This window comes from Rana temporaria, chromosome 10 (genome assembly GCF_905171775.1).
Source record: "Rana temporaria chromosome 10, aRanTem1.1, whole genome shotgun sequence".
NCBI lineage: Eukaryota > Metazoa > Chordata > Amphibia > Anura > Ranidae > Rana > Rana temporaria.
Window position 1 is genome coordinate 108,683,857 of NC_053498.1, and position 26,348 is coordinate 108,710,204.

Below are 26,348 nucleotides of genomic sequence, written 5' to 3' on the forward strand. Positions count from 1 at the left end.
CCTCCTCAGGTGTGCTGTGGTCCCCGGCTGTGCCCAGTCAGATGCCCTCTCCCTCTGGTGTTCTGTGGTCCCCCGGCTGTGCCCAGTCAGTAGATGCCCCCTCTCCTCCTCAGGTGTGCTGTGGTCCCCGGGCTGTGCCCACTCAGTAGATGCCCCCTCCCTCAGGTGTGCTGTGGTCCCCGGGCTAAGCTCAGTGTGCGGCGTGGTGGCGGCTTGTCGTCCGTCGCACACCCCCCTCGCCTCGCCGACGCCCCCTCCCGCTGCCGCCTGTGCTGTTTAAATGGGCCAAGTTGGAGAAGCGGCGGCGAAGGCAAATCTTGTTTGGTCAGAGAGTGTGTGAACTCCGGCGTGTGACATGTAGAGGGATCCCCCGCACACCGGCAGAACACCCACCGCTCCTCATCCTCCTCATCATCCTCTTCCTCAGTACCGGAGAGCCCGGCCGGCCGGCAGGTGGATGGCTGCAGATCAGCGCAGAGTGCCCGCAAAAGTTGGCTGAGCTGCCCGCCTGGACGAGGGGTCAGACAGGGGGCAGGAGGAAGCCGGGCACCGGAGGTGAGCGGGGGGCACAGGGCGCCCCGCACTGGGGGAGGTCGATAGGGGATCAATAAGCATTCTGTGAAGCGGCAGGATGTCTCCGGTGGCTCAGCCCTCTCCGGCATGTCATGTCTCAGTCGGGCTGGGAGACTCGTCCTCGGCACAAGGAGCGCAGCAGCTGTGAGAGCCGGACACCCTCCGGACACCTTCCGCCGACACCAGCCCGCCGACACCGCCGGGGCACCATGCCGGCCATCAAGAAGGAGAGACCGGACCGCGAGGAGCTCGCCCTGGCCGCCTTTAACCAGCCTATGGACTCTCTGCCCGGGTACCTGGCCGCCGCTGCCATCCCCGTGGTCACCCCTCACCAGTCGGCTTATGAACACCTCTTTGCCCACCACGCTCACCGTGCCTACCTGGGACTACACGAGCCCCACCACCCGCCTCTGCCCGACGACCTGATGCTGGAGAGGTTCTCCTCAGTCCCGGACTTCCAGCCGCTCTTCGACCAGGGCGAGCCGTGCATCGAGGTGGAGTGCGGGGAGAACAAGGCTCTGCTCTACATCCAGAAGTTGTGTCAGGGCAGCAAGGGGCCCTCCATCCGCTACCGGGGAGAGTGGCTCACCCCCAACGAGTTCCAGTTCGTCAGCGGCCGGGAGACGGCCAAGGACTGGAAGAGGAGCATCCGACACAAAGGTACCGGGCACAAGGGGGGCATCCCGGGGAGGAGAGGGCACAAGGGGGGCATCCCGGGGAGGAGAGGGCACAAGGGGGGCATCCCGGGGAGGAGAGGGCGCAAGGGGGGCATCCCGGGGAGGAGAGGGCACACCGGGGAGGAGAGGGCACAGGGGGGCATCCTTGGGAGATGAGGACACAAGGGGGCATCCCAGGAAGGAGATGGCACAGGGAGGCATCCTGGAGAGGAGAGGGCACAGGGGGCATCTAGGGGAGGAGAGGGCACAGGGGGGCATCTAGGCAAAGAGGGGACCACAGAATGACCATTTATTGATCCCAGTATTATTAATGACCCCTTTTATTAATTATTTATTGATCTCAGTATTATCGGTGATCCCAGTGTTATTCGAGCCCCCTTTATTATCATTATTTTTAGCAGCCGCAGACCGCAAATGATCATTTATTGATCCCAGTATTCTCTGTGACCCCCCCAGTGTTATCATTGATCCCAGTATTCTCTGTGACCCCCCCAGTGTTATCATTGATCCCAGTATTCTCTGTGACCCCCCCCCCCCCCCCAGTGTTATCATTGATCCCAGTATTCTCTGTGACCCCCCAGTGTTATCATTGATCCCAGTATTCTCTGTGACCCCCCAGTGTTATCATTGATCCCAGTATTGCACTGACCCCAGTATTATCAGTCATCCCGTTATTATTAGTGACACCAGACTATTAATTTATTGATCCTAGTATTATAATTTATTGATCCCAGTGTTATCAGTGACCTCAGAAATTGCAGTTGCCCCAGTGTTGCCAGTCACCCCATTATTATTATTGACCCCTGTGTTGCCAGTAACCTCATTATTATTAGTGACCCCAGTGTTGCCAGTCACCCCAGTGTTATTAGACACCCCAATATTATTAGTGACACCAGTGTGATCAGTCACCCCGATTTTAGTGACCCCAGTGTGACCAGTCACCCCATTATTATTAGTGACCCCAGTGTTGCCAGTCACCCCATTATTATTAGTGACCCCAGTGTTGCCAGTCACCTCATTATTATTAGTGATCCCAATGTTACCAGTGACCCCATTATTATTAGTGACCCCAGTGTTGCCAGTCACCTCATTATTATTAGTGACCCCAGTGTTACCAGTCACCCCATTATTATTAGTGACCCCAGTGTTGCCAGTCACCCCATTATTATTAGTGACCCCAGTGTTACCAGTCACCCCATTATTATTAGTGATCCCAGTGTTGCCAGTCACCCCATTATTATTAGTGACCCCAGTGTTACCAGTCACCCCATTATTATTAGTGACCCCAGTGTTGCCAGTCACCCCATTATTATTAGTGACCCCAGTGTTGCCAGTCACCCCATTATTATTAGTGACCCCAGTGTTACCAGTCACCCCATTATTATTAGTGACCCCAGTGTTGCCACCCATTATTATTAGTGACCCCAGTGTTGCCAGTCACCCCATTATTATTAGTGACCCCAGTGTTGCCAGTCACCCCATTATTATTAGTGACCCCAGTCACCCCATTATTCTTAGTGACCCCAGTGTTGCCAGTCACCCCATTATTATTAGTGACCCCAGTCACCCCATTATTCTTAGTGACCCCAGTGTTGCCAGTCACCCCATTATTATTAGTGACCCCAGTGTTGCCAATCACCCCATTATTATTGGTGACCGCAGACTGATCATATAGTGACCCCAGTGTTCTCCGGAATTGATGTGGGTGATATTGATGGATTGTATACAGACTGCCATGCCCCCCCCCCCCCCCCCCTGTAATAAGTTGGGGAAGTCTTTGTCTTATCACACAGTGACAGTTCCCATTGATGAGGGTGAATGGCACTCCATATGGTGGGGGGGGGGGGGCCTCTCTGCCCAGATCCCATTTCTCTTCGTGGCAATTTAGTTTAGAGGGGGGGGGGGGGGGCCAACCAAGCGTGGTTCCAGGAATCTCCCTCCGTGACACCATCCTCCCTCCCCCCTCCTCTCCCCGGTGACCCCGGCTCTCCGGATGGGGATTTGGCACTGAGGCTGTCGGGGTTATAGAGGTAAATGGGGAGGTCTCGCCCCCCTCCCCCCTCCTCCTCCCTGCTCGGGGCACACAGACCATTCGCTGCTCACATCGGGATGATGGATGTGTGTGGTCTGACGGGCAGAGGCGGAGAGCCGGGCATGGTGAGAGGAGTGTGTGCGGGGGGGGGGGGGGCGGGGGGCAGGTAGACCGGCCGGCGGGGCTGAGTAGTGAGTACATCGGCGGGGAGAGGGGAGCGATGATCGGGCTGATCCCGGACAGATGAGATTGCCGGTGTGATATCCGATCCTTCCTGGGGGAGGGCATCTGACAGTCACCGCTAATGAGAGCTCATTAAGCCCACCCGGGGGGCACGAGAAGTGTGTTTATTTGTCTGGATGCTCCCAGTGTGCTCTGGCAGTCGGTGACATTGGGGCCCCTAGGTGAGGAGACTCAGGGCCCCAGTCTGTATGTAGGATTGGTGAGGAGCGGTGAGGCTTGTGGTCTCCCCACCATCACATTCCAGCCATCAACTTCTTCTCTCACTTTGTCTGCAACATTGTCTGAGTTTCCGAAAGTGGATTTAGTTGGCTGGACTGTGACCAGTGCAGGTCTGAAGAGGAGTGTGTGTGCTGATCCGGTTCTGGGAGGAGTGTGTGTTCTGATCCGGTTCTGGGAGGAGTGTGTGTTCTGATCCGGTTCTGGGAGGAGTGTGTGTGCTGATCCGGTTCTGATCCGGTTCTGGGAGGAGTGTGTGTTCTGATCCGGTTCTGTATAGTACTGGGAGGAGTGTGTGTTCTGATCCGGTTCTGTATAGTACTGGGAGGAGTGTGTGTTCTGATCCGGTTCTGTATAGTTCTGGGAGGAGTGTGTGTTCTGATCCGGTTCTGTATAGTTCTGGGAGGAGGGTGTGTTCTGATCCGGTTCTGTATAGTATTGGGAGGAGTGTGTGTTCTGATCCAGTTCTGGGAGGAGTGTGTGTTCTGATCCGGTTCTGTATGGTACTGGGAGGAGTGTGTGTTCTGATCCGGTTCTGTATAGTACTGGGAGGAGTGTGTGTTCTGATCCGGTTCTGTATGGTACTGGGAGGAGTGTGTGTTCTGATCCGGTTCTGTATGGTACTGGGAGGAGTGTGTGTTCTGATCCGGTTCTGTATAGTACTGGGAGGAGTGTGTGTTCTGATCCGGTTCTGTATAGTACTGGGAGGAGTGTGTGTTCTGATCCGGTTCTGTATAGTACTGGGAGGAGTGTGTGTTCTGATCCGGTTCTGTATAGTACTGGGAGGAGTGTGTGTTCTGATCCGGTTCTGTATGGTACTGGGAGGAGTGTGTGTTCTGATCCGGTTCTGTATAGTACTGGGAGGAGTGTGTGTTCTGATCCGGTTCTGTATAGTACTGGGAGGAGTGTGTGTTCTGATCCGGTTCTGTATGGTACTGGGAGGAGTGTGTGTTCTGATCCGGTTCTGTATAGTACTGGGAGGAGTGTGTGTTCTGATCCGGTTCTGTATAGTACTGGGAGGAGTGTGTGTTCTGATCCGGTTCTGTATAGTACTGGGAGGAGTGTGTGTTCTGATCCGGTTCTGTATAGTACTGGGAGGAGTATGTGTTCTGATCCAGTTCTGGAAGGAGTGTGTGTTCTGATCCGGTTCTGTATGGTACTGGGAGGAGTGTGTGGACACAAGGTGCTGATCACCTGCAGATCCGTTCCTTGACATGCACTCCACACACTAGATTTAGGACGGCGTCACGTTGTGCGATTTGCGCCTGTGTTTGCTTAGCCTGAAACTCATCACCTTTCTCTGTCTCTCTCTTTCATGTGCTGCTTCCAGGGAAAAGTCTGAAGACTCTTATGTCAAAAGGAATCTTACAGGTACATCCTCCAATCTGTGATTGCCCTGGGTGTCGAATTTCGTCTCCAGTGGTAAGATCATCGCTCACACTCCATTTTTACCCCACGTTATGCTTCATTTGACAAGAGCTTGTGTGGTCAGAGAGGTTTTGACACAGTTCAAGTCGCTCGGCGTGCATGTGGGTGTTGATTGCATGACAGATGTTGTGATTTTTGGGGGTCTTTCAGGAAATGTGTTCTCATCTAACAAGGAAAACAATCTTTCTTGGCTCCAATTATCACTTTCCTCCAGACAAACAAATATCTCCGCAGCCAATCCAAGGGGGATTCATTTATTTACTTACGGTTTACGTAATCGTTTTGCAGTATGTTTCTTCTCAGAGCATGGCTACGCTCCATGTATTGCTTAGTTGTCTTGGTGGAAGTTGGCTTTGTGCAGAGGTGTTAGGCATCTCATGTGACTTTATGATGTGCTCCAGGTTTGTGAAAGAGATTTTATTGATTGTTGTGTTAGAAAATGTATTTTTATAATGTATAAACGGATCTGGTCTTCTACCATACGATGCCGACTTCTCAGTTCTCCTAATTTCACAAAGCATCTTTCAATACTATTACATTTACCTGGAGTGGAATATGATTGGTTGCTTATTACATGCTTGTAGATAAATTCTGTTGCGTCAACCAATCAAAATCTTATTGTGTGGCTAGCTTTGTGGTATTGGCTACATTTGTTGGTGCTTTTGAGGGAACAGCGGCTGCAGATGTTTATTCATTAGTTAAAGTGGAGGTTCACCCACAAATGTTAATTTTTAACCTCAGATTGATGCTCGTTTTGTCAAGGGGAATCGGCTAAAATCGAAGCCGTACTTACCGTTTTAGAGAGCGATCTTCTCCGCCGCTTCCGGGTATTGGCTGCGGGACTGGGCGTTCCTATTTTGATTGACAGGCTTCCGACGGTCGCATCCATCGCGTCACGATTTTCCGAAAGTAGCCGAACGTCGGTGCGCAGGCGCCGTATAGAGCCGCACCAACGTTCGGCTTCTTTCGGCTACTTGTGACGCGATGGATGCGACCGTCGGAAGACTGTCAATCAAAATAGGAACGCCCAGTCCCGAAGACCATACCCGGAAGCGGTGGAGAAGATCGCTCTCTAAAACGGTAAGTACTGCTTCGATTTTAAAAAAAATACCCGATTCCCCTAGACACAATGAGCATCAATCTAATGTTACATTTTTTTTTTAGGGTGAACTCCCGCTTTAAGATGACTGGTTGGTAAGGTGTCTAGGCATCAAATGATTAGGCAGTATTCTGTTTGAATGCCAGCAGACCTTCAGGGCTCCACCGGTTAACTAATATCTAGAGATATTTCAATTGGCTGTTTTGGATAATTTTTGCCATTGATTCCACCCCACCCCCGATAGGCTGGCGCCGATTGTGTCTGGGCACATTTTGCCTCCAAAGGCAGAGACATACATGCCTGTATGACCTTGGTGATGTCAGTGAACAGCTTGACATGGGAATGTAGGCTGTACCAAATAAATTCAACTAATGCCTATAAATAAAAAAACTCAACAAAGACCAAAATATATTTAAATAATTTTATTGATAACATTTTTTTTATTTTTTTTTTAATGGTAATAGAAATGGCCGCGGCACCTTTATTGGTATATATAAATATAATACATAAATAATTCATTTAATATTAATTAAATTCTTAATAAATAAAACTTTCAATATTTAAATTCTTAATAAATAAAACTTTCAATATTTAAATTCTTAATAAATAACTTTCAAAACTTAAAATTCTCTCTCAAGATCTCGCTCAGTCATAGAACTCGAGCGAATACCATAAATAATAAATAAATACAAAGTCCCCCCTTATCTTCAAGGGTGACATACCACATGACAGGGGTGGGGGGGAAGGGGGAGCGCACCACACTGTTCCAAGTTACAGCTGGTTAAGGCCTCAGGGTAGTGGGCTTATATAGCCCCCATACACGTGTATTAAGCCCAGGAAACACGTGACCATCCCACCCAAAGATAAGCTTTTCCCGCCCAAAGTACACCTGACAGCCCTAGCTAAAGTGATGCTGACAGGAATCCTTTTTTTTTTTCCTGAAAAACTTAAAACCTTTTATCATTATTATTATTATTATTATTATTATTATTATTATTATTATTATTATTATTATTTTTTATAATTTATTCAGCCACTCTCCCCATGTTGTGGGCACGAAGTAATGCCCCCCTTTTCATTGTCCTTTGATAGATAGTTAGTGCAGAGCTATAGAGTGTTGGATGCTTGGAATGGATGGGCTGATTAACCAGTCAAGCGTGTTCTAATAATGTGAAAGGAAAACTGTGTAATGGCTTCTGCTAAGTTTATCAGAATAAATTGTTTGTCTTTTTCCTCTTTTGTAGCTAATGGCACGTGTATAGGTGCAATACATGTGCTTTTTAGCAGGCCAAGGAGACCTAGTGTCATGTAATGACTGAGCTTGTTGTTTATATGCCAAGTCCACCCGCTGGCTTCTCATATATCTTGGGAACTCCCTGCCAGGAATGATGTCTGTGCTTCCATGACTTTTTATAGCCATGCAACCAAGTCACACTATTCATGCCGCTTTCTCCATAATATTAGACAGTCCACATGTGAGTGGAAACCCTCACATAATGCCTATGGAGGTTACATAGGTGCCATCATTTATCTACTTGAGAGGTACACAAAGTTATGTGATTCATTTTTCTGGTGTTTAGGTTTGATTAATTATCCCTTAGGGGCCTTTCACACGGACGGATAGAATGGCGCTTTTAGCTGCAGATTTTCTAGTTTTCTACCGCAGCTAAAAGCACACAATGCTTTCCTATGGCCCCATTCACACACAACGTTTAGCTGCGATTTCGTTGCATGCGGTTTGGTGCGAATAGAAAAAATAGAATTGAATGCGTCCAGGTGCGATTTAGCGCAGCTATATGCACTTAACCGCAGGTAATCGCAGTCTTTTGTGTCAACTGCGGATAGCAGCGTGAGAAAAAAAAAAGAATAACAGGAAGCACATCATAATAAAAAATAAATAAAAAGAGTTGCTATGGAAATGACTACCGCACCTAAACGTGGCCGCATGTAACCGCATGTAATCGCAATGTACAAATGCAGCTAATCGCAGTGCCCAGAGCCTTGAATTTCACTGAAAATGTACATGCTTTTAATTGCGGCAAAACTGCCGTCCGTCTGAAAGCGGCCTAAAGCTCACCACACATATTGCAATGACTGCACAATCTCCTTTAAGATCTTCCAAAAGTATGGAGTGCAAGAACATATCTGATTGGATACAGATTGGTTGGCTAAATTAGGTCGGTCTTTGTATTACATCGATTTGGTAGATGTAAGTTTGATTGTACACAGATTGTACGGTCAGATTAAAATGTGTATAGTGAGCCTTAAAGTCCTGTCATTGTGCATTGTGGCTAGTAAGGATGAGCTCTGGCGTGTTCGCATAGTACACGTGCAGAGCCCGCCAGGAAGTCTGCATTTCCTTGCTGCTAAAATGGACTAAGGACTATGGAATGTGTACTGCGCATAGAGCAGTTCACCTAACCCCAACTAATGCAAAAATACGAAGGGAACTTGGACAGCCGCACTCCAAAAACGTTCCTTTTATTAAAATAGATCACAAAATGAACACGCCACAGCAAAAATTGGAACAAAAGCTAACGCGTTTCGCACTGTAGCTTCAGTGCTTAGTCATAGCTAGTGCTAGCATGTTCATTTTGTGATCTATTTTAATAAAAGGAAAGTTTTTGGAGTGCGGCTGTCCAAGTTCCCTTCGTATTTTTGCATTACCATTGCATTGCCGGCACCCATGGTTTGGATTCAGTGAGGAGGTTCTCTGATTACAACTGAGCGGTTATCTTTCCTTTCTAACCCCAACTAATGTTTACTGTTTTTTCCAAGCGAGTAGAAAATGAGAGGTTCAGGAGCTCACGGAGGACTTTACTAGGTGGGAGAATAGGGAGAGCTTTTTGAAAAATGGGGATATTGTTGATGCATTTAGGACATTTTAAATGCCGCTTTTAGGGGCATTTGCCATTGGGTTTGGCACTGAGAGGCAAAGAAACCCTCCCAGTGCCAGCTAGATCAGGAGAGAAACTTTCCAGCTTAAAAAAAAACCGCTTGATGTGCGCTTGGGCATTTATTCATTCCAATGACCACAATAAATGAATATTCTGGCCAATGGAATGAATAAGCATATAAATGCATGTGTCTTTAGGTGTGTTTGTGACACTGCTTTTTCCTCTCCTGGAGCATGGGCATCCAGGGGAGAGGAAAAATGCATGGCGCCAGAGTGTCACTTTAAGTGGTCTAGAAATTTGGCTTGGGTGCCAAACATCAGAATTTTTATATTTTGCTGCTAGCTTGAAGAATTAGACCCCTTTCACACTGAGGAGTTTTTCAGGCGGTACAGCGCTAAAAATAGCGCTGCTTTACCGCCTGAAAAACTCCTTCACTGCCTACTCAATGTGAAAGCCCAAGGGCTTTCACACTGAGGCGATGCGCTGGCGGGAGACAAAAAAATCTCCTGTCAGCAGCATCTTTGGAGCGGTGAGAGGAGCGGCATGTATACCGCTCCTTCACCGCTCCTTCCCATTGAAAACAATGGGAAACCACGGCAATACCGCCCGCAATGCGCCTCTATAGACCGGCCGATTCCCATGGCATTCCCGGCAGTAAAACGCCGCTATTTTTAGCGGCGTTATACCGCCACCGCGGCACCCACCCCAGTCTGAAAGGGGCCTTAGCTGATAGCTTCGGGCTTTGTGCTGCATTGGTTCAATCAAGCCTGTCCCCTGCTCTTCTGCCAAAGGTCTTTGGAGGTAGCCGCACTTTGTTTACAATTTGATGGTCGTTCCTTTTTGCTCCCCATTATAGTTGGACTAATACCTTAGTAACTTTACAAACCTGTTCATCCCGGTCTTGTTCCCAAGAACGAGGAATCAGCCAGCCCTGTGGATTTATCTGCGGCTTTTATCTTGAGGTATGAACTAACCTTAGCAACAGACAGCCGGAGCTGGCGGCGATAAAAATGCGATGAAAGGGAATTAATGGTGAGGAACAGTAAAATCAATGAAATCCTATAGGCAGACGGAAGAAATTAGTCAAAAAGACAATTTTGTGGGATCAAATGGCAGTTTCATTGATATCATTATTTTATTGCCCGACTTCAGTGCATTTTATACCGCAATATAATTTGAGATTTTAAAGGGTTCCTTTATGTGTGCTGAGGCGTGTCTTTTCTCATATTTTATCAAGGCTTTGGGCTAGTGTAATTTTTCCTTTTGAACTGAATCTCTTTGTGCTGGCTTCTTACATGCTATATATTTTAGAAGGTTTTAATTGTAAGCTATGAGGGCAAGACAGTTGCTGGACTACATAAACCATAAAGAAAAAGTTGCAGTGTTTATTTTATGTTTTTTTTTTTTAAACCAGACCTTTAGACAGATATAGGAAAATCGTTCCATCAGGGTTATGCAGTCATAAATTTATTTATATATATATATATATATATATATATATATATATATATATATATATATATATATATATATATATAATCATTTTTTATTAGTGTGTTTTTACATACTGTTAGTATAAATACCTAAATGTGTCCTGATATTGGCTTCCTGTAATCTCCTGTACAGCTGCGCTCAAGTTAGTGGAGGGGAGGTCAGAACTCTGAGCCAATTGGTGCTCTGCTGTGTACATTGCAGTGTGTGAATGTTTACAGGCAGGCAGAGCAGAGGGGAGACTTTTTCAGTTTGTTGCTGATCATTTGCCCAGTTGTAGGCTGTGCTGGTTCTTGGATTAGGTTGTATTGCTTAAAGCAGTTGTTTCCAACCTATGACACAGGCATGTCTGTAGGGATATATGGGGGATGTCGTGCAAGCATAGCAGCCGCGGCGCCTGATAATGAGAATCTAGGCACAGGCACCTCTGGAGGGATGCCGGGGTAGCTGGGTTTCTAATGGCAGTGGCAGCAGTGAGGGCAGGGACTCCCGATAGTGCCAGGCAAGTAAATGCCACATGGCTATATCTAGGGGGATGCTGGGGGGGGGGGGGGGGGCAGTCCCCCCCCCCCGATTTCAGTTGCACCTCCCCCAAAGCTTTCTGCCCACAACCTTCCCTCTACCTTTCTACACAGCACATGAATTTGAAATCCAATGTCCTAATCTATTATTTTTTTTAAATCGCAAAAGAAAACAGAGCCCCAAAAAAAGGTTGTGGATGAGGAAAGGTTGTTGAAGGAACATTATTACTCAGATAGGTACATTATCTATTTATATCAGTGATCGATAGTTGGTGATCTCCTCAACTTTTTATGCTCAGCAGCTATCCATATTGTTAGTGTATTTTATGTGTGTCCCAAGACGATTCCTCTTATTCCAAAGTGGCCAAGGAAGGTCAAAAGTTTGGACACCCCCGTCTTAAAGAGACTCAGGTGAAAGGTGAAACCTGTTGTAGGTGTAAAGTGTGGTCATCAAGAGATGCATGCCTTCCATGGAAACCTTCCTGATTTTTTTCTGACAGGCAAGGTCCCAGAAATTTAGGGTAGTATTGGCGCTTTGTTTGCTACCCCCCCCCCCCCCATTTTCTTATCAGCTCTGTGCTGTGACGGACACACTCAGCGGCCAGTTGGAAGGTTGTAGAAGGCAGGAAAGGGCAGGTAGGCATCAAGAGTTGCCAAAGCTTTGCCTCTAAAGCCTGGCACACCACTTTTTTTTTCTCCATCCCAGCAGGTTGAATGAAAAAAAAAACCTGACAGCTCCGGGGGCCAGAGCCCCTGTACTAACGATCTGACATTAGTACAGCGATCTTCCCTGCTGCTCTTTTGTGTTCTGACAGGGGGACAGCCCCCTAACCAGAACACTCCGGTCAGCGCTTTCAGCCATTGGATCGACTGCTGGTTTTCCAAACCTTCTGGCGGACCGGCTGCCATACTAGGCTTTAGAATCATACGAGATTCAGCCCTGACAAAAAGTTTGGGAGGGAGATGAAGATATACATACCTAGATTAGCCCCCCACTCTCTACCTTTTTAAGGCCCATTTCTCAATGATACATCTGTCCTGCATTTTTAGAAAAATGCAAGAAAAATGTTTCCCCGTTTAAATCCTATGGGACTTTTCACACCACTGTGCATTTTAAAAAATCCTGCATGCTGAATCTTTGGTGCAGTGTTGAAAACGACACCAAAAACTCTGCTTCCCATTGAAATTAATGGAAATCGCAGTAAAAGCGAACTGCGATTTGTGTGTTTGTTGCGTTTTTTTGAGTCACAGGTCAGTTTTTCACAGGTGCAGGCAATGCAAAAATGCACCAGAAACGCACAGGAAACGCATATGAAACACATCAATGTGTTTTTACCGTGCTTTTACTACAGAGCAGTGTGAAAGGGCCCTAATAGTAGTGTGGTGTGCAGAGAGGTCAATGACCAGGCTGTACTGTCTGGCAAAAGTACTTGCTTTACAAAACCAGTAGACGAAATATTTGGCAGGTGAACCAGTTCACATAAGTGCCTTTCAATAGTTTATTTACCTATTTGTCTGCAGTTGTTCTTTAAATACATAAAGCCTTGCATTAAAAAAAATATATATTTTTGCTTGGAGATTTTTTCTCTTAACTTTGCATTTTTTTTATTGAAATCTTCAGTACTTTAAGTCTGCACCAGTGTTCCCTTCTGCATAAAGGGGAGCCCCAAAGTGTAAAAAAACAGAAAAAATGCTCAGTTTTGGTTGAATGAAGGTAATGCAACATTAAGTCGTTTGAAAAGATATATTATCTTTGAAGAAGCAAGCCATTAGTCCTCATAAAAATTTATGGCCAGGAATTGCAACTGTACTCGTGTTGCATTGAAATGTTATGGAGGAAGACCACACCAACTAAATTGGTTAGAAGAATGTAGTATTTTCCCATCACCATACCAACTCCAGGCACCATTTAAAAAAAAAAAATTATTTCTTTTTATATTGTATTCCTCAGTAGGCATAAATAATTTTAATCCACTTTTTGTACATCAAATGCTTTTGCAGACTGAGGTATTATCTTGCAAAAGTAGCAGTGATCTCATCACTCTTCTAGACGGTGCCTGGGCAGTGCTGTGGGAGGGGCCCAGCAGGCGCCACCCACTACAGGCTGCCTGCAGAAAACTACAGAAGGGGGCGGAGACAAAACCAGTCTTCCTGCACAAGTAGAGAGCAGCAGTGACCAGTCTTTAGCATAGGAAAAGCTTCACACTAAGTCCCAATAAGCGTATATTGATTGGTTTGCGCAAAAGTTATTGCATCTACAAACTATGGGATATTTTTATGCCATTTTTCTTTATTTTTATTATTTTACTAGTAATGGTGGCGATCAGCGATTTTATTTATTTTTTGAGGTGAACCAGTGACATTATTACAGTGATTAGTGCTAAAAATATGCACTGTTACTGTACTAATAACACTGGCAGGAAAGGGGTTGACATCAGGAACAATCAAAGGGTTAAATGTGTGCCTAGCTGGTGCTGGCTAACTGTGTGGGGGTTGCTCTGACTGGATGAAGACAAAAATTGATGCTTGGCAAAAACCCAAGATCTCTATCTTCTCTTCTGTCCGAACGGCGATCTGCCTTGTTTACATAGGCAGATCGCCGTTCTGCCTCTCTGGAGTCCGCTGATTGGCATCCCCTGTGTCCAGTCAGCATGCAATCGTACCTCCGGTGTCTGTTAATTTATTTTGTAAATAAGTACCCTTTCTTCTTCAATGGCGGGCACTGATAAGGCGGCACTGATGGGCACTGATGATGGACACTGATAGGCGGCACTGATGGGCACTGATAGGTGGCACTGATGGGCACTCATAGGTGGCACTGATGGGCACTCATAGGTGGCACTGATGGGCATTCATAGGTGGCACTGATGGGCACTCATAGCTGGCACTGATGAGTACTTATGGGTGGCACTGATAGGTGGCATGGACGGGCAATCATAGGTGGGCACTGGGAAGAGATGGGCACGGATGAGCACTGATAGGTGGCACTGATGGACACTGGTGGGTGGCACTGATGACACTGGTGGGTGGCATTGCTGGGCATCACAAATTTTGTTTGTGCCATAATGGTGCCAGTCAGTGCCCATTTGTGGGCACTGATTGGCATATGTTATGTATACATTTGTACATATGGATGGCCATGGGGACTTACCTGACCATCCACATGTTGGGTGCTTCCCTGGTGGTCATGGGCGGCATCCTGGTGGTCCAGTGTGGACATCCGAGGGGGGGCTGCGCTGATAAACAATGAGCGCAAACCCCCCCTGTCAGGAGAGCCGCCGATCGGCTCTCCTCTACTCGCGTCTGTCAGAGGCGAGTGAGGAAGAGCCGGTCAACAGCTCTACCTGTTTACATCGTGATCAGCCGTGATTGGACACGGCTGATCACGTGGTAAAGAGCCTCCGCTGCACTGAAACACCACAGCACCGATCACCGCGATGTGCGCCTCCACGGGCGAGCGGCGGCTGTTATCCTGCAGGACGGCAATAGACGTCCAGTCAGGATAATACAACCACTTCCCGGACGTCAATATGCTATTAACCAGGTGGGAAGTGGTTAAAGATTAAAATCTGTTACACAACGATTTAAAATTACTCTCCACATGAGGGTTCACAAAATGCGTTTCGGTAATCCTTCTTCAGGAGCACATGTGACTGAATCAGTACATGGGAACACGTACTGATTCCATCACATGTCTCCTGAAGAAGGATTCCCAAAACGCATGTGAACGTTGAGAGCAATTTTAATTGTTGTGTTTTCATGGCACACAGTTTCTCTTGTATATGACCATATAAAGTCGGTGACTCCATGTTCTGTACATAGTTGTACATGATTTGCTGGGATGTGGACATATAGCACACACAGTCTACGTTTTCCTCCACCATAAGATAACTTACCAGCATGTCTTTGGAATGGAAGAGGAAACCAGAGTGCCCAAAGGAAACCTATGTAAATGCAGATAGTGTTGTGGCCTGGATTCAAACTGAGGACCCAAAAACCGCCCACCATTAGTCACTCTTCTGCTCATTTGTAATGTAATGTTTTTGCCGTCTTGCAGCTTCTACCAGCATTGCATTCTGGGAGTTGTGGTTCAGTGCCAATAACAGATCTGTCTCCAAATTTTAAAATCTACCATTCTTAGAAGTGCTGTTTAGTAGACAATAGATTGTGCATTGTCCCCTGCACCCCAGCTCTAATGATCACATGCGTTTTAGCTCCCCCATCCAATCTCGTCTCCTGATTCGTTTACCAATAAGAGGCCAGATTCTCAGAGACTTACGTCGGCGTATCAGTAGATACGCCGTCGTAAGTCCGAATCTGCGCCGTCGTAAATTTAAGCGTATTCTGTAAGCCAGATACGCTTAAATTAGGCTAAGATACGAGCGGCATAGGTCTCCTACGCTGTTGTATGTTAGGGTGCATATTTACGCTGGCCGCTAGGTGGCGCTTCCGTTGAGTTTGGCGTAGAATATGCAAATGACTAGATACGCCGATTCACGAACGTACGTGCGCCGGTTGCAATTAGTTACGCCGTTTACGTTAGAGATACGCCGGCGTAAAGATAAAGCTGGTCTCTAGGTGGCGCATCCCATGCAAAGTATGGACGTCGGAACAAGCGTATCTTTTTACGCCCCCTACAGCCTACTTTGAATTACGCGCGCTTACGCTGGCCCATTTACGCTACGCCGCCGTAACTTAGGAGGCAAGTGCTTTGTGAATACAGCACTTGCCTCTCTAAGTTGCAGGTAGCGTAAATACGGTACGCTACGCCCGCGCAACGTAGATCGGCCGTACCTGAATCTAGGCCAAGGTCTGCAGAGAAAACGAGTTTTGTCCTATCTTGGACTTTTTCTCACAATGCTTTGCTCCTAATCCAATAACTTGCTTTTTGTGGAATATTGAGAATCCTCCTTGCCGTTCATTGAAGTTAGGCACTGTAGTCCTTTTCCAGGACTGATAGAACTTGTTTGTGTTGAGAGACGTTGTCAGATTCCTGGCTTTTGTAGTGTGATTGTTGTAGTACAAAGTGACTTTCAATGGATATGATGAGACAGAACACTTCTTGAACTTCTCATATCAATGACACTTGATGCTATACAGTGGGCGCATCATGCATGCCTTTACTTCTCTTCAATTAGAGTCTTCGCAGCCAGTCTCAAACATAGGGAGCCTATGCCCTCCAGCTGTCAAGGAACTACAAGGGGCAGTATATACTGGCAGTGTCTGCTGGGACTTCTAGGTCCTGAGAACCTGATGGGGATAGATTGCCAGGCGCTGCCGTCATTTTATTCTGTATGCAGGAAGGTTCTATTAAAAATTGATGCATCAAAATAGCCGTATGACTGAATGGAAATTGCTATCCCTGCAATGAAATATTGATTGTTGCAGATCCAACAATAGCCAGCAATTCACAAGACGTATTTACTGATTGTTCTGTCACGGGCTATTGTAAAATGAATACACCCTAAATAAGTGCGTTCCCTGCATCCATTTCCCACTGTCCACTTCTTTCATTTCATCTTGATATATGGATGGTGATACAGGCCAGTCAGTGAAAACAAAAAAACATCTTGCTAATATACTCACTGGATAGAAATTCTTATAATGCCAGATCAAGAGACGACATGTACATCCTGCAGAGCACTGTGCCCCCTCACTTATGCCAATCTTTATGATCAGTGGACACAGTAAATGAGCTCCTCACGAGTCATCAATGGCACGTATTCAAGGGAATCTTTACCCATACACAACAAAAAAAAAAAATCTTGTGTAAAATTTTCAGTCTAGTCAACCTGACTATGTACTAAGGGCCATATTCTGAGAGAAGTTACGATGGAGTATCTCAGGATACTCCATCGTATCTCTCTTTTTTGGCCCGTGTATCTATGCGACTGATTCTTAGAATCATTTTCGCATAGATACACTTAAGATCCGCCATGTGTAAGTCACTTACACTGTCGAATCTTAAATGTAATTACGCCCCCCGCCGCTAGATGGCATTTACGTGAAGGTCTCATTTGTTTATGCAAATGAGCCTGCTACGCCGATTCCCGAACGATTTCGCGTCGCGTACCCGTCGCTAACGTCGTTTGCGTAAGCGGAAACTTACTCCTGCTATATGAGGAGTAAGTTTCCGCATGTCCCACGTAAGCCATGTTACGGATAGCGTCGGGTCCGCGTCGTGTTTTTCCGTCGGCTACGTCGTTTCCCTAAGTCGTTTTTGAATACGACTTTACGTCAATGACGCACACGTCGGCGTCATTGACGTTTTCCGCCGAGAACTGGAGCATGCGCACTGGGCTTTTTTTAAGCCCGGCACATGCGCAGTTACTTAGAATCGGGGGCGCGCTTAATTTGAATAGAAGCCGCCCCCTTGAAGATACGCGTGGCTACGCCGGGCCATTTACACTCCGCCGCCCCAAACTACGGAGCAAGTGTTTGGGGAATACAGCACTTGCTCCTGTAGTTTGGGGCGGCGGAGTGTAAATGCCTTACGCGCCGCCCGCGGACATTTAGAGAGAATATGGGCCTAAGTCTCTTTTGAGTAGGGGGCGGCCTAAACAAAAGATGTCAGTCTTCAGGTTTCCCAGCATGCACCTCTTCTTTCTTTAGGCTGCTGTGTATGGCACAGTGCATGACTAGACTTTGATGTTACTATTGGGCACAATAAAAGATAAAATAACTACATCAGCTTTTTGCTGCAATGTTATTATTACTACAGGTATTTATATCAATGAGGATTTACATTTTGTACATTCACATCAGTCACTGCCCTCAAGGAGCTTACAATCTAAGGCCCCTCACTCGCATTCATACAATTTAGACAGGAGCTGATTAACCTACCAGAGTGGCTTTGAAGTGCAGGAGGAAACCCACACAGGTACTGGAAAAACATGCAAATTCCAAGCAGGCAGTACCAGGGTTGGGATTCAAAACGACTGCCTTAAAGCGAAGCTCCACCCTAAAGTGGAACTCCCACTGATCGGAACCCTCCCCCCCTCCGGTGTCACATTTGACACCTTTCAGGGGGGAGGGGGGTGCAGATACCTGTCTAAAGACAGGTATTTGCACCCACTTCCGGCCACACAGTCTCGGGCAGACTGCGGGCATGAGGTCACCCCCGCCCCCCCCCCCTTGTGTTCTGGGAACACTTGGCTCCCAGTACACAGCGGGAGCCAATCGGCAGGCGTAGCGCGACTCGCGCATGCGCCGTAGGGTTCTGGTATGCATTTGAGGGGGGTAACCCCACATTTTTTTTGCCATTTATTTTTCATTGCTGCCATTTTATTTTTACATTCAGCTGTCAGTGGGAGTCATCGGTTTTTAAGGTCGGGCTTCCCGGCCAACTCCTTCACAACCAGCACAGAATCTGAATCGGTTGATCAATTTTCAACTGATTCGAATCATTCCGAAAATTTGGAATTCATTAGAAAACAAAGAAACAAAACACATTTTTCCGTTCTGCACATGTCTAAGGACTTTGTGAAGCACGAAGAGATCACAAAAGCCAAAGTCATAACAAAGTCGCACTCATTCAAAATTGCCTCAAGTCGCAGAGTAAAGCCACAATGGAAATCGCACAATTTTTAAGTTGCACAAGTGGGAATAGGGCTTTTTAGCCACTGTGCTGCCCACTATGCACCTCAATCCAGAGATTTCCTCCCTGCCTGACATCAACATCATTTAACCCATTTTCTCTGAGCAAGTTGTCCTGGATCTACCCCAGCCTGTGACTGGACAGGGAGAAGAGAAGCAGCACAATGATGAGCTTGATCTCTCTATCACTCTGCCTTCTACCCCCCCTATCAGCATGCTTATCAGCACATGAACTGTATATTTCATTGTACTGCTTCTTCCGCCTAAACTCGAACCCTGCTGTACAGGAATCGCAAGAGGCAGATACCAGGTCAAATTCAGTTATACTTACTCTGCTTGCATTCAAATATATACAGTATCTCACAAACGTGAGTACACCCCTCACATTTTTGTAAATATTTATTATATGCAGTGGAAGAGGACTCCAGTGGCAACCTGTGAAGCTCTGGTGAACTCCATGCCCAAGAGGGTTAAGGCAGTGCTGGAAAATAATGGTGGCCACACAAAATATTGACACTTTGGGTCCAATTTGGACATTTTCACTTAGGGGTGCACTCACTTTTGTTGTCGGCGGTTTAGACATTAATGGCTGTGTGTTGAATAATTTAAAGGGACAGCAAATTTATACTGTTATACAAGCTGTACACTCACTACTTTACATTGTAGCAAAGTGTCATTTCTTCAGTGTTGTCACATGAAAAGATATAATAAAATATTTACCAAAATGTGAGGGGTGTACTTACTTTTGTGAGATACTGTATACCTGATGTATTAATGATAGAGAGCGGCCTTAATTGTGTCTTTTATATCTGACTAGAGTTCAGCTTTAAAGTATGCCTGTTGTAAGCTTGAACAAATCAAACACATCCTTAAAGTATTACTAAACCCACAACAGTAAAACCAGTCTGTATATGCAGTAAAGCTTGTTATGCTCACTGTAGAACCTTAGGGGTCACTCCTCCGCATTGTGTAAAAAGGCTGTTTGATCCTGTCTTCTCTGATCCTCCCCTTCTTCCACAACCCCCAATCTATCTGCTGATAGAACAAAGGATGGGGACAATCTGCACATGCTCAGTTTGGTGTGTGTTGCTAGAGAGTTTTTTTTTTTTATTGTGAGGGTGCATGTGATCGTGTTCCTCGTCGGGCTGGTTTTCGACGAGAAACACATTTGTGTGTATGCTTAGAAACCCGCACATGCTCAGAAGGGTGGCGCCAGTGGAATCAAACTTCCCCTTTATAGTGCTGTCGTACGTTTTTTACGTCACCGCGTTTGAGAACGAGGAGATTTTGTCTTGACAGTGTGTACACAAAGAAGATTCTCGACAAGCCTGACAAGGAACTCGTAGAGGAAAACGATGATTCATTTACCACGAGTTCCTCGGTCGTGTGTACGAGGCCTTCTGCTTGAAATAATAATGGAGATACCACTAAATGTGCTTTGGATGTCCATAGTGTTTATATTGCAGGTGCTTGAGACTGCTGCATGGATATTGTGGGCTTGTTGTTTATTATTTGTAGGCTGCACTCACACTGGCAGTTTCAACTGCGCCTGGGCATGGTTTACCCCCTTCGGTCCAGTTTGTTTGTGTAACGTGAGTGCCCTGGAATGGTTACGTATACCGCAAGAGGTGGTCCAGGGCACAGTTCACTTGTGGTCCAGTATTGTTTGCTTCTGTGTGAGCATAGAACTCTGCATAGATAAATGAACACAGAAGCAGGGTTTACCGTGGTCTGGTTGGCAGAGGTGATGTAAATATGCCAACACTTATGACCCAGTGTGAGTCCAGGACGGTGGGGAGGAGGGGGGGGGGGGTAGTCTAACTTGGGAAAAGTTCAGTTCAACTGTACATAGTGCACCCTTAGTGAAGAACTTGTAGGTTCCCTTCACCCCTAGCTGTGTCCCCTCATTATCTAAACTTAAAGCAGGGGTCTCCAAACTTTCTAAACAAAGGGCCAGTTTACTGTCCTCCAAACTTTAGGAGGGCCAGACTGTGGCCGGTGGGAGTAAGAAATGTCCTGGCGTCCGTGGGAGTAAACAATTCCTTATCATTGGTATTGGGGGGGGGGGGGTTGGAGTAATAGTACCCCATCATTGGTATCATTGGGAGGAATAGTGCCCCATCATTGGTATAATTGGGAGGAATAGTGCTCCATCGGTGCTATCAATGGGAGTAATAGTGCCCCATCATTGATATTTGTGGTAGCAATAGTGCTCCATCGATGGTATCAATGGAAGGAATAGTGCCCCATCATTGGTGTCAGTGCTAGTAATGGTGCCCCATCATTGGTATCAATGATATTAATAATGCCCTATCGTTGGTATCAATGGGAGGAATAGTGTCCCATTATTGGTATCAATGGGAGGAATAGTGTCCCATTATTAGTATCAATGGGAGGAATAGTGTCCCATCATTGCGATCAGTTGGAGAAATAGTGCCCCATCATTGGTATCAGTGGGAGGAATAGTGCCATCATTGGTTGCTGACAGTGAGGGGAATAATGCCCCAAGGGCCAGGTAAAAGCAAGCAAAGGGCCGCATCTGGCCCCCGGGCCGCAGTTTGGAGACCCCTGATCTAAAGTATTACACCTTAGTAGAATATTTCTACTAGTTCTACATCCATAAACAAGGTCATACATAAAGACACAATTATTGATTGTCTTTTCCGAAGGTTCTGCATAGCAGTCGTCTTGTTTCTTGCACTAGAGAATCTTTGTTTATATGACTTTGACACCTTTTACAGGTGTATAGTGTAGTTGCAGGGGATTCTCTTTTAGAAAAAGGAAACAATACAGAACACTGACATTGGAAACCGATCGACTCCATTTTTCTTTGCGACGGAGCTAAACCTGGCAAAGCATTTAGGGATATGGAAGTCTAGTTTGATATGCATTACATAATTGATGAGCAAGCTGGGTATTAAATGGACCGTCTTGGATTGTTTTATCAATGTATTGGCTGGGCAAAAGGATTTTTTTTTTTTATATTGTCCTGTGAATAAATGTAAAGTACAATATATGAGAAATCGATGAAATCAAAGCACATTACATAATTCAAATAAACATTCTAAAGCTGTATTTAAATAGATTTTAAAAATATATGTATTTTTTTATTAATTATATACACACCGACCCTCTTCTTAAGTGCAGGAAGGCATGTTTCCATTGCCTGAGGGTGCCAGCTTATTGACATCAGTGGGGAACTGCATTCCCTGTGTATGTATGTGCCAAGCAAGGCTGTGCCGGTGGTGCAGCGGTAGAGCTGATTACGGGACTTCAGGCTTACGTTGGCACAGCACCATGTAGCTCTGATCAGCAAGAAAACTGATTTGGCTTCTAGAATATGGGAAAGACACATATAAGAGAAATGTAAAGGTTGCACACCCCAAAAACAAACAATATGGGAAGATTCTCTTAAGGTTTTTTTTTGTTTAGCTGCAATGTAGCAAGGTCAGAAAAGGAATAGGTATAGAATTCTTTATTTTAAAAAGTTCCAATGTCATGTTGCAATTAAAATATAAGCTCTATAACTCCAACGCGTTTCGTCCTGTGCAGTTGCGGTCTTCTTCTGGGGGATATTTTGCTTGAAAGAGATACATTAAATCAAAAATTTCAAGAACATTTCATCATGCACCAAATTCCATATAGAGTAGTCGTGCTATATTTACCGCTGAAGAATGGAATGAAAAATCTCATAACCAGAGTTTTTTTTAAATCAGTTGGATGATCCGGAAGGCTCCATGATTGTCCCCACCTCTCCAAGGGAGAGGAACCCAGCTCAAGAGGGCTTAATGTATTAGAAGAGGAGGATCGAATAATAAAACTCTTAGCCCTGTACACACGATCGGATATCTGATGGAATCTAACCTGATGGATTTTTTCGTCGTATATCCGATGAAGCTGACTTTCATCAGTTTTGCCTACACACCATCAGTCAAAAATCCGATAGTGCCAAAGCGCGGTGACGTACAACACTACGACGAGCCAAAAAAAATGAAGTTCAATGCTTCCGAGCATGCGTCGACTTCATTCTGAGCATGCATGGATTTTTGTCCGATGGAGTTCCACACAGACGATTGGATTTTTCTATCGGTTTTTTATCCATAGGAAAAATTTAAAACATGTTCTATTTTTTTGCACCGATGGGGGGGAAAAAACGATGGGGCCCACACACGATCAGTTTGTCCGATGAAAACAGTCCATCGGTCTGTTCATCAGACAAACCGATCGTGTGTACACGGCTTGAGTAAGCTAGCAAGAGTGCCCAAGACCCGGTTCACACTGGGGCGACTCGTCAGGGGGCTTAGCCGCCTGACGAGTCGCGTCCCATTCAATGCAATGGAACCATTCTAATAGGAGCGACGCAAGTCGCTCCGACTTAGAAAAAGGTTCTTGCACGACTTCGGGGGCAGCACGGGGCGACCTGCATTGACTTCTATACAGAAGTCGTTTTGCAGGTCGCCTCTGAAGTCGTCTTCAGGATGACTTGCAGAGTTGCCCCCGAAGTCCTGCCGCGGAGGTGTGAACCGGCTCTCATAAGTTTTAAATATTTATTATCAATGTATAAACTCACTACAAACATTAGTTGTCAATATGTGAACCCATTGTAGTAGAATATTTGTCCCATAAGAAATAAATGTAACTATTTAATTATGTGGTCATACAGATGGTGAATGCAGGTTTGTGATTAATCAAAGGAAATAAACCTTCATATAATAACATTTACAGCGGTGAAACTTAAGAAGGAAAGAATGTGCATTTAGGGGCTGCCCGGGGGGCAATCAGGGAAATAAAGCAGGGTGGGCAGAAGCCACAGGAAGGGAGGGGAATTGGCAGGATCATCAGATATTTCCTAGTAAATAAAAGACTAGTAGCTAATGAAGGAACATTTATTAGTTACCTTTTTATAAAAAATTGGAATGCACTAGTTAATTAATTTTTTTTTTTTTTTTTATACATTATAAACTTTTTTTTTTTCCTTTAAAATTTTTTAAAAAGTTTGACTTTTCTTCTTTAGAAAACAGAACGTTGGCACTAGGTGTTCCGCTTGAGTATTTATCTGTGACTGCTCGCCTCTCCGGGGTTGGTCACTGTGGTTGCTCAGTGCGTTCTTATCAGGGCGACCCCCTGCCTATAACTGAAATCCCGATTCTCCAGCTGCGCCCGTAACACGTCCTTTCCCCCTCCCCATGCGGTCAGACCTCACAGCTGTCAGATGAACCGTCTCTCTGTGCAGTCGGGGGAGGGGATCTCCAGAGAGGCTGTCAGCGCTGCACACAGATATTCAGCGAAACAATTCCCCATTGAAAGCACTCAGGAAATGGGCAGGACGCGTCTCCCTGTGTCTGTTGACTGTGGTTTCAGTGTCAGGGGCACACCGGGCGGCTCACATGGTGCTTAGCGGGTGAAGGGACACAGGAGGGAAGCCCAGGTTCCTTTCATAAGCACCTTGTTCCCCTGCCAGGGACCTCCCACCCGCTCTCCCTCTAGCACGACCAAGAAACTGTCAGCTTTATGTGCTGGAGTGTGGAAATTGCTTCCCTGCCAAATCCCTGAGATGAATAGGGAGCTTTCTTATTAATAATTGCTATTAGAGGAACGTGTAAGTCCCAGGCTCTGGCTGGCACAGCTCCAATCACGAAGCTTGTGCTCATCATCGTCTCTGCGTTCGCGCCTTCACCTTCCTTCCAAAGGGTTAACATTTCCGAGGAGGCAGCCCACCCCTGTCGCATCCAATTTGTAGTGTCAGGGAGGCTGGAGGGGGTTTAATTAATGTCTGCTCTCTGGTTTGAGGCAGCGTTCATGTGGGCCTTTTGGGTTTTCTGTGATTAGGAGAATTGATTTGAAGAGGAAATTACTTGGCGAGGGCGAAGGTGGGGAGGAAGGAGGCTGGATGATAGCGTCGGAGGAGCCGGGAGATAATTGAAGGGGATAAGCGGGGGGAGGAAGCGGAGAGAGGCTTTGGCGACTGCAATAAGGATCTACGTGAGCTAAGAATAAGCGGGGGTTATGTGAGAGGTGAAACTGCCTGCGCCGTGTATTGGGCAAAGGACCCAATTTCCAAATCTCCGATTTCTACAGCAGCTCCGCCATTCACATTTCATATATGTCTTGAGCTGGGCTATGGATCCCTGGGTGACTTGGGACTACAAGTTCCATCATCGCTTTACAGTTGCATTGAGGGAAATCTGTAGTGTTCTAAACTTTTTAATGTTCAGTTTTATCATTAAAATCCCTTTTTGTTGTCTTTAAAGACCATGTAAAGTACGATTCATGCGAAAAATTATGGGGTACATTGTAAAAAGGAATTAGACTATGGGGTATTACGGTATATTTGCCATAGGTACACAATGCCATAGGTTTTTCTCTTTTTCAAAGCAGAAACTCTTTGTACGTTCCATAAACTTGAGATAAAAGTTATGTTCCACTAAAATGGTTTTGATGAACATTCAGAGATCTATTAGTAAAAGTCACAACTCCTAAACAGTACAGAATTACTTAAAGTGGGAGTAAACGCCCACACACAATTTTTTAAACTATAAGGCTTACCTATAGGTACTGTAAATATCTCCTAAACGTGCAGCGATTAGGTGATATTTACTGTAGATGCAGCCGGTGACGTCAACGACGCATGCGCTCTGAAGGAACGGGCTCCTGCGTGCATGTGTGACATCATCGCGGCTCTGGCCACTCACACAGCCCGAGTCCACGAACCCAGAAGGAAGACCGGTTGAAGATTGAAGCCCTGTCAGTGTGACAGCACGCCGTTGAAAGGGCTTCGTTCTGAGGTAAGTTTCACATAATGTGCTAGTATGTGATTGCCTTGCAGTTTGCAAAAAATAAAAATAAACACAGCAGTTTACTACCGCTTTCAAAAACTCTTGCTTGGTCCTTCCTCTATCTAAAGATTCAAATTTTTATTATAAATAACATTTCAGTATAGTCAGCTGACTATTCAAACTTTTTCCAAGCAACTATGAAGTAGGAAAACCCCACCATTTGTGATGGGATGTGTTGACCCTGCTAGGATTGTCTCTTTTCTGCTCTATCAGCACCAACATAGTAGCTCTGAAGCTGCTTAGGCGCTCAGTGCTCTGCTCCGTCGTTTGGTTTGAGGCCTAGAAAGTCAGGTGTTTAGGCACGCTCACAGAGGAGAGAGCCCAGGGATAACGTCAGAGGCGTGCAGTTTATTCTTAGTCTATCAAGCCAGCTGGAGGTGGCAAGGTGACCTGGGATGGTGCTGAATGGTATCGCCCTCTGTAAGGCTGGGTTCACACTTATGTGAATTAGATGCAGGTTTCCCCGCATGGCAGGAGACTATGACCAGCTCTTAATGGAGTTGTAAAGGAAATTGTTTTTTTTTTTTTGCTAAAATGACTGTTTTCAGGGTATAGAGACATATAGGTAGATTCACGTAGAAAGGCTTATATTTAGGATGGCCTAGCCTGTTTAGGCTACACCGCCGTAAATTAACCAGGCTAGTAGTGATTTTCAAACCACTTACCTGCTAATCTACGGCGGCGTAGCCTCAAACCAGCGGGCGTAAGGGTGCCTAATTCAAATGACTTGGAGGGGGGC

The 26,348-nt window shown here is 45.9% G+C and overlaps 1 protein-coding gene across 7 annotated transcripts in view; it reads left to right on the top strand.

Annotated features, from left to right (window-relative positions):
* Positions 1-294: 294 nt before the first annotated feature.
* The window catches only part of SAMD11 (sterile alpha motif domain containing 11), a 207,975-nt gene continuing 181,921 nt past the window's right edge, over positions 295-26,348 (top strand). Inside the window, exons 1-2 of one of the 7 annotated variants that reach the window (XM_040325953.1) lie at positions 295-1,233; positions 5,072-5,163. In XM_040325953.1, coding sequence (XP_040181887.1) covers positions 666-1,233; positions 5,072-5,163 — 660 coding nt within the window. In that variant the 5' untranslated portion in view covers positions 295-665. Of the gene's footprint in view, positions 1,234-3,338; positions 3,408-3,664; positions 3,687-5,071; positions 5,164-26,348 lie in introns of those variants that run through there. The other 6 variants (XM_040325952.1, XM_040325950.1, XM_040325951.1 and 3 more) reach the window with 6 other exon arrangements.